The 9298-nt window shown below is 41.0% G+C and overlaps 1 protein-coding gene across 1 annotated transcript in view; it reads left to right on the top strand.

Annotated features, from left to right (window-relative positions):
* The window catches only part of LOC309809376 (titin), a 299194-nt gene that overhangs the window by 266648 nt on the left and 23248 nt on the right, over positions 1 to 9298 (top strand). Inside the window, exons 293-304 of the mRNA XM_082630429.1 lie at positions 57 to 353; positions 461 to 1048; positions 1142 to 1444; positions 1562 to 1858; positions 3228 to 3515; positions 3628 to 3927; positions 4624 to 4926; positions 5016 to 5321; positions 5425 to 7191; positions 7513 to 7806; positions 8560 to 8847; positions 8965 to 9264. Of these exons, the coding sequence (XP_082486555.1) occupies positions 57 to 353; positions 461 to 1048; positions 1142 to 1444; positions 1562 to 1858; positions 3228 to 3515; positions 3628 to 3927; positions 4624 to 4926; positions 5016 to 5321; positions 5425 to 7191; positions 7513 to 7806; positions 8560 to 8847; positions 8965 to 9264 (5331 nt within the window). The remainder of the gene's footprint in view (positions 1 to 56; positions 354 to 460; positions 1049 to 1141; positions 1445 to 1561; positions 1859 to 3227; positions 3516 to 3627; positions 3928 to 4623; positions 4927 to 5015; positions 5322 to 5424; positions 7192 to 7512; positions 7807 to 8559; positions 8848 to 8964; positions 9265 to 9298) is intronic.

Below are 9298 nucleotides of genomic sequence, written 5' to 3'. Positions count from 1 at the left end.
TGTGGGGAAAAAATGTTGTAATAACTTCTCTTTCTTCTGATGTTTTACTTTCTTAGAAAAACCAAGCCCACCTGAAAAACTTGGAGTAACAAGTGTATCCAAAGATAGTGTTTCCCTGGCCTGGCTGAAGCCAGAACATGATGGTGGAAGCAGAATTGTACATTATGTCATTGAAGCACTAGAAAAAGGACAGGAAAATTGGGTGAGATGTGCAGTGGTAAAGTCAACCCATCATGTCATTTCTGGTCTGAGGGAGAATTCTGAATACTTTTTCCGGGTGTTTGCTGAAAATCAAGCTGGTCTGAGTGACCCAAGAGAGCTTCTGCTTCCTGTCCTTGTAAAGGAGCAGCTAGGTATGTCAAATTTTATGCAGAAGCAAAATTTGAACTTATTTGCATTGACTTAAATTAATTTGCAATAAAACGTTTTTCACCTTCACCTTACATACTCTTATTTTCAGAACCACCTGAAATTGACATGAAGAACTTCCCAAGTCATACCGTCTATGTTAGATCTGGTTCAAACCTTAAAGTTGATATTCCAATTTCTGGAAAACCACTGCCCAAAGTGACATTATCGAGAGATGGTGTCCCGCTGAAAGCAACCATGAGATTTAACACTGAAATTACTGCTGAGAACCTGACCATCAATCTCAAAGAAAGCATTGCTGCTGATGCTGGAAGATATGAGATCACTGCTGCCAACTCCAGTGGAACAACCAAAGCTTTCATTAACATCATCATACTGGACAGGCCTGGTCCCGCAACTGGCCCTGTTGTGATTAGTGATGTAACTGAAGCGAGCGTGACTCTCAAATGGGAGCCACCTAAGTATGATGGTGGAAGTCAGGTTACCAATTACATTGTACTCAAGAGAGAGACAAGTACTGCAGTATGGACTGAAGTGTCTGCGACAGTTGCAAGAACCATGATTAAAGTCATGAAACTGACCACAGGAGAAGAATACCAATTCCGCATCAAGGCAGAAAACCGCTTTGGCATCAGTGATCACATAGATTCGGCTTGTGTGGTTGTCAAACTACCATACAGTAAGTTGTCAAACTTTTCAAAGATCCCAGGTTTCCATATACATAAATGTTTTAAATGTCTGTATTAACCTGTGGGATTTCTCTCTCTTGTAGCAACACCTGGACCGCCATCTACACCATGGGTCACTAATGTCACTCGAGAAAGTATCACCGTGGGCTGGCATGAACCAGTGTCCAGCGGAGGCAATGCAGTTATAGGCTATCACCTGGAAATGAAAGACAGAAACACTATCTTATGGCAGAAAGCCAACAAAATGGTCATCCGCACCACTCACTTCACAGTCACAACCATCAGTGCTGGACTTGTCTATGAATTCAGGGTGTATGCAGAAAATGCTGCTGGTATTGGAAAACCCAGCCATCCTTCAGAACCAGTCCTAGCCATTGATGCCTGCGGTATGTATTTGTCATAAGGAGGACAGTTCTCACTACTTAAAAATGCAAACCTTCTTTCTGCAAAGCAAAATAATGTTGAAATAAGTGCCACTAATCTGCTTCCTGTCATTACCACAGAACCCCCGAGAAATGTCCGTATCACTGATGTTTCAAAGAACTCTGTCAACCTTTCATGGCAACAACCAGCTTTTGATGGAGGAAGCAAGATTACAGGCTACATGGTTGAGAGACGAGACCTTCCAGATGGAAGATGGGCCAAGGCCAGCTTCACCAATGTTACCGAGACTCAACTCACTGTCTCTGGCTTGACTCAGAATTCCCAGTATGAATTCCGTGTCTTCGCTAGAAATGCTGTCGGTTCCATCAGCAATCCATCCGAGGCTGCGGGCCCCATTACATGCGTCGATTCCTATGGTAAAAGCAGTATTAGCAGTTTGAATCCCGACAGCAATTTAACTCAGTAGTTTGTCTTACTTTTGTGGTCCTAATCCTAAGGATAACTTTTACTATGTACATTGTTAGAGTTTTAGAAGAAATTATGAGTTCGCTGTGAGTCTTAGGAAAATTCCATAACCCCTCCAGGCCTCTTGGCTTAACTGTAAAACATGAGATTTGGACTACAGAATACCTAAAGGGCTTTCTGACTTCAACCTTTTACGATGCTTTGATTACATGAGTTGGTGTTTTCACTCTTCTATTTAAAATTTTCAGCATCAATAATTAAAACCATGGTTGAATGCCCAGAGAATATTCCTCTGAAATAAGTGAAAGACTAAACAGAGGCATTAATGATGATAATATGAGCAGCCACTAACATTTACTGGGTACTTTCCATGAATTCTCTCCCCTAGTTCTAATAGCCTTAAGATAAGCCCATTTTACAGAAGAGAAACTGAGGTTTAGAGCACTTATATAACTTCCCCAACATCAAGCAGCTCATTAATGATAGGGTGGGTATTCAGACAGACTCCAGAATTCTCTCTACATGGCTGTCAGTCCAAAATACACATACTTGACCATTCTGGAAAATAAGTGGCACACTCAACTCAACAGTGCTTTGAAAATTAAAATTTCATGAGAGTTAGGTACCCTGTGACACTTTTTCTAAAAGTCCCCATTTTCAAGGAGGAGTCTCTATGGTATCTGGGCAAAAGTATCCACTCCCATCCTCATGCTGAGAATCCCAGGGCTTCTCTTTATGAACCAGGCTTTGTAGACACTGAGTCAGTATTTGTGAGACTGTGAAGCAAGTCAAATTAATTGTGTTTCTCAAAAATTTTAAGCAGCCTGGCAGAAAATCAGTCCAGGGAAGTTTACAGCTCTGTGAGTAGATCATTCAGAATTCAAGGGTCTGATGTGAAATGCCCCCACTTGGATACCAGTGAACTGGGAAGGGAAAATAAAAAGAATCAGAGGTAGTCAGAGGAAGGAGAACTAGAATAAAAGAAAACATATAATTCAGCTTCTGCAATGATGCTCCACTGCCATATCCCACTGCATCACTGGAATAAAACACCTGATAGATGTTAAAATACATTTCAAGGGCATTTAAGTCCCTGTGAAATTAGTGCAGTGTCACTGGGGTACAGAGCTTACTCACAATCTTTCTTCCCCATCTGTGATAAAAGAGTGGCTTGTAAAATTAAATGTAAAATATAAATAGTATTAGAACTACTTCGTGTGTATTATTTAATAAAGGCCAATGAGCTTACTTTGAAGTTGTTGCAATTATTTATTTCATCCTTGTGATTTTCTAAATATTTCTCATCCGTTTTTCTTGCAGGTGGACCTGTAATTGATTTGCCTCTAGAATATACAGAAGTTGTCAAATACAGAGCAGGTACATCTGTGAAGCTCAGAGCTGGCATTTCTGGCAAACCTGAGCCTACAATTGAGTGGTATAAAGATGATAAAGAGTTACAAACCAGTGCACTGGTGTGTGTCGAAAATACCACTGACCTTGCAGCTATACTCATCAAAGATACAACTCGCCTTAACAGTGGAAGCTATGAATTAAAACTAAGGAATGCCATAGGCTCAGCCTCAGCCACCATCAGAGTGCAGATCCTTGGTAGGTGGTGAATACGGACCCACATCATATTTTGTTTGCCTAAAACTTAATAATTTTAAATTAGAAGCCTTTTAAAATTTACTAATCTACCATTTTGTTTTTTCATTCACAGACAAACCAGGACCTCCAGGTGGACCAATTGAATTTAAGACCGTCACTGCTACAAAGATAACTCTTCTCTGGCAGCCTCCAGCGGATGATGGCGGTGCAAAAATCACTCACTACATTGTGGAAAAGCGTGAGACAAGCCGCATCGCATGGTCTATGGTGTCTGAAAATTTGGAAGAGTGCATCATTACGACCACCAAAATTATCAAAGGAAATGAATACATCTTCCGGGTTCGCGCTGTGAACAAATACGGAATTGGTGATGCACTGGAATCTCACCCAGTGGTAGCAAGGAATGCATTTGGTGAGACATGATTTCATTAGAAAACTAAAATCAAATAAAATGAAAATTTAAAAATAAATATAGGGGCTTCCCTGGTGGCGCAGTGGTTGAGAATCTGCCTGCCGATGCAAGGGACACGGGTTCATGCCCCGGTCTGGGAAGATCCCACATGCCGTGGAGCGGCTGGGCCCGTGAGCAGTGGCCGCTGAGCCTGCGCATCCGGAGCCTGTGCTCCACAATGGGAGAGGCCACAGCAGCGAGAGGCCCGCGTACCGCAAAATAAATAAATAAATGAATAAATGAATAAATGAATGAATGAATAAATAAATAAATAAATAAATAAATAAATAAAAACTGGGAATTCCCTGGTGGTCCAGTGGTTAGGACTTGGCACTTTCACTGCCGAGACACGGGTTCGATCCCCGGTTGGAGAACTAAGATCCCTCAAGCCGTGCAACGTGGCCAATACATACATACATACATACATACATACATACATACATACATACTATTCTGCTAGTTTATGAATATGTTTTCAGAGCTTGATTGACTTTTATTTTCTTGTTCATCATATCGCTTCTCATTATCATCCTTTTCACCAGGTAGAAAGTATAATAAATGAAACTAATATTCTTAGATAGGATTTGAAGATTAAAAGGTAGAATTTATCAGTAATGTTGATCCTTTGAACTCATTTTCCTCTTCCTTTCTAAACAGTCACACCTGGGCCTCCGAGCGTGCCAGAGGTGACAAAGATAACCAAGAATTCGATGACTGTTGTCTGGAACAGGCCAGCTGCAGATGGTGGTAGTGACATAAGCGGCTATTTCCTTGAGAAACGAGACAAGAAGAGTCTGGGATGGTTTAAAGTCCTAAAGGAGACGATCCGTGACACCAGACAGAAAGTGACAGGACTCACGGAACACAGTGACTATCAATACCGAGTTTGTGCTATAAATGCTGCTGGACAGGGTCCATTTTCTGAACCATCTGACTTCTACAAAGCTGCTGATCCTATTGGTAAGTGTGGTGTCTTCACCTATGTCTTCTTTCATGTCACCAAACTGTACATGATTATGTAATTACGGTATTGTGATTGGCCATGCCAGATCCTCCAGGCCCACCGGCTAAGATAAGAATTGAAGATACAACTAAATCATCCATCACTCTTGGCTGGAGTAAACCCATCTACGATGGGGGCAGTGCTGTTACTGGATATGTTGTTGGCATGAGACAAGGAGAGGAAGAGGAATGGACTGTTGTCTCTACAAAAGGAGAGGTCAGAACTACAGAGTATGTGGTAGCTAACCTGAAACCTGGAGTCAATTACTACTTCCAGGTATCTGCTGTAAACTGTGCCGGACAAGGGGAACCTATAGAAATGACTGAACCCGTACAGGCCAAAGATATACTTGGTACGTACCTACTGGTATGATTGTGTTTTTATTTTTTTAATAGAGGAAATCACTCATTTCCTTGCTTTAAAATTCATTGTATATGCCCATTTTATGTCTACAGAGGAACCAGAGATTGACCTAGATGTGGCTCTCAGGACCTCCATTATAGCTAAAGCCGGTGAAGACGTACAAGTGTTGATTCCCTTCAAAGGCAGACCTCCACCTACTGTCACATGGAGAAAAGATGAGAAGAATCTTGGCAGTGATGCCAGATACAGCATTCAAAACACTGATTCATCTTCATTACTCATTATTCCTCAAGTCACTCGCAATGATACGGGCAAATATATTCTCACAATAGAAAATGGCGTTGGTCAGCCAAAGTCTTCAACTGTGAGCGTTAAAGTGCTTGATACACCAGCTGCCTGCCAGAAACTACAGATTAAACATGTTTCTCGAGGCACAGTCACATTGCTCTGGGAGTCTCCTCTCATTGACGGAGGATCTCCCATAATTAATTACATCATTGAGAAGAAAGATGCCACCAAGAGAACATGGTCTTCAGTGTCACACAAGTGTTCTAGCACATCTTTTAAGGTAACAGATTTGTCAGAGAAAACTCCATTCTTCTTCAGAGTTCTTGCAGAAAATGAAATTGGAATCGGGGAACCCTGTGAAACTACAAAGCCAGTGAAGGCTGCCGAAGTACCAGCTCCTATACGCGATCTCTCAGTGAAAGACTCAACAAAAACATCTGTTACCCTGAGCTGGACCAAGCCTGACTTTGATGGTGGTAGTGTCATCACAGATTATACTGTGGAAAGGAAAGGTAAAGACGAACAAACATGGTCACATGCTGGCATAAGTAAGACATGTGAAATTGAGGTTAGCCAACTCAAGGAACATTCAGTCCTGGAATTCAGAGTGTCTGCCAGAAATGAGAAAGGACTGAGTGATGGTGTCACTATTGGGCCAATTACAGTGAAAGAACTTGTAATTCCACCGCAAGTTGACCTGTCAGAAATCCCTGGGGCACAAGTCACTGTGAGAATTGGGCATAATGTGCACCTCGAGTTACCTTATAAAGGAAAACCCAAACCATCTATCAGTTGGCTGAAAGACGGTTTGCCATTGAAAGAAAGCGAACATGTTCGTTTGAGTAAAACTGAAAACAAACTTACTTTGAGTATTAAGAATGCAAAGAAGGAGAATGGAGGGAAATACACCATTATTCTCGATAACGCAGTTTGTCGAAACTCATTTCCCATTACAATCATCACACTCGGCCCACCATCAAAGCCCAAAGGGCCCATTCGATTTGATGAAATCAAGGCTGACAGTGTCATCATATCATGGGATGTGCCCGATGATGATGGAGGAGGAGAAATTACCTGTTACAGCATTGAGAAGCGAGAAGCTTCACAAACTAATTGGAAGATGGTGTGTTCCAGTGTTGCCCGGACAACCTTCAAAGTTCCTAATCTAGTCAAAGATGCTGAATACCAGTTTAGAGTTAGGGCAGAAAACAGATATGGAGTCAGCCAGCCACTTGACTCAAACATCATTGTGGCAAAACACCAGTTTAGGATTCCTGGCCCCCCAGGAAAGCCAGTTACATACAATGTGACTTCTGATGGCATGTCCCTAACTTGGGATGCTCCAGTTTATGATGGTGGTTCAGAAGTTACTGGATACCATGTTGAAAAGAAAGAAAGAAATAGCATCCTGTGGCAAAGAATTAACACATCACCAATATCTGGAAGAGAACATAGAGCTACTGGACTAATGGAAGGCCTGGATTACCAGTTCCGTGTATACGCTGAAAATTCTGCCGGCCTAAGCTCACCTAGTGACCCAAGCAAATTTACCTTAGCTGTTTCCCCAGTAGGTAAGTGACTGAGGATTATTCAAATATACTTAATTCCACAACTGAATGTGTTAGTGACAACTCAAACACTGCTTTTCTTCCATGTATCACCTTCTCACATATTTCCTTGTCACTAGAGAGCTGGTCAAGTAAAGCAAGGGGGATGATTTTAAATCAGTCTAAAAGAGCAATTTAAAATTCTTTTTGTTAAAGACTCTGATACAAAAAAAATTGCAATTAATGGCTAAAATGAGTTTGGGGGATTTATTTATTTTCCTTCCACTGAAGATTAAGAGTTGATTACAGAAATAATGATGCCTTTAACTTGCATCTAATTTTTAGACCCACCTGGCACCCCTGACTACATTGATGTCACCCGGGAAACCATCACTCTGAAATGGAACCCACCACTGCGTGATGGAGGCAGTAAGATTGTGGCCTACAACATCGAGAAACGGCAAGGGAGCGATCACTGGACCAGATGCAACTTTAGTGATGTCAGCGAATGCCAGTACACGGCAACAGGACTTAGTCCTGGGGATCGATATGAGTTCAGAATACTTGCAAGAAACGCTGTTGGAACCATAAGCCCGCCCTCACAGTCTTCTGGCGTTATTATGACAAGGGATGAAAATGGTAAGCATTTACAACCAATTTCCAATGTAACTAAGAGCATTCACATTTTAAAATATATATACATATATATATATATATATATATATATATATATGTGTATATATATATATATATATTGGGCCCCTGGTCTATAAAAATGGGAAGAGAAACAACGTTTCATACAGATTACCAAAGGTTGTTAGGTGGATGAATTAGATTTTCTACCTTTCAGATGAAGAGGAGAAAAAAATGTAATTAACATCAATTCTTTTTACCACGTCTATTATTTCATTTCCATATAAATAGCATGCAAGTGGGAATGAGTTTTTAGCTTTGTGATTTCAGTCATTTATAATAAATAAAGAAAAAAAGGTCCCAAGAATAACTGTCCCTCTCGACTGAAGTTACCAAAATTCAACACAGGTCCAACAGCACAATTATCACCTTGCCTGAGTGCAGCTGATGGCCCGGCACAGGAACTTGTTTGAATATGCAGCAGTATTAGGAAGTAAATGATCCGTAAATGTTTCATTTCTCTTTTTGCAAGTGGAAATGCAAGATTAATAACATGCCAGATATAACAAAGGCGATAACCTAATAATAGGCAAATGTTTAACCCCACACTCTAAATTCTCAACTATCAATCCTACTTTCAAAATAGCCTTTGGTATAAGCATTACTCTTTCAGGCTTTATGATATGGTGCTAATGAAAAACATGCTTATTTAAGTCTTTATTAAGCCAAACTAATGCATATTATCTCTTTCTTTTATAGTTGCACCGATTGTAGAGTTTGGCCCTGAGTACTTTGAGGGTGTCACTATTAAGTCTGGAGGGAGCCTTAGAATTAAAGCTTTGGTGCAAGGACGACCAGTACCTCGAGTAACTTGGTTCAAAGATGGGGAAGAAATTGAGAAGGGGATGAATATGGAAATAACTGATGTCCTTGGATCCACCAGCCTCTTTGTCAGAGATGCTACTCGGGACCATCGTGGTGTATACAGAGTGGAAGCCAAAAATGCATCTGGCTCCACAAAAGCAGAAATTACAGTGAAAGTACAAGGTACTCCTAAAATAGCTTCTTAATCTTACAATGTACAGGACTTGGATTAAAGACATGCCTGCTTGCATTTTAATGGACAAGGAGAAAGAAACTAACTCTGGAACCTTTTTCTTATAGATACACCAGGAAAACCAGTTGGGCCAATAAGATTCACCAGTATAACTGGCGAGAAGATGACCTTGTGGTGGGATGCTCCACTCAATGATGGCTGTGCTCCCGTATCGCACTACATCATTGAAAAACGGGAAACCAGCAGACTTGCTTGGGCGCTAATTGAGGATAATTGTGAAGCCCTCAGCTATACCGCCACTAAACTAATAACTGGCAATGAATACCAATTCCGTATTTCTGCCGTCAACAAGTTTGGTGTTGGCAGGCCACTGGATTCTGACCCAGTGGTTGCTCAAATACAGTACAGTAAGCAACCATTTTTACTAAGTGGTACTACGTC

Source organism: Mesoplodon mirus (assembly GCF_964341445.2).
Source record: "Mesoplodon mirus genome assembly, chromosome: 8".
Classification (NCBI taxonomy): domain Eukaryota; kingdom Metazoa; phylum Chordata; class Mammalia; order Artiodactyla; family Ziphiidae; genus Mesoplodon; species Mesoplodon mirus.
The sequence above is the reverse complement of the archived record's forward strand: the minus strand, read 5'-3'. Positions and strand labels throughout refer to the sequence as shown.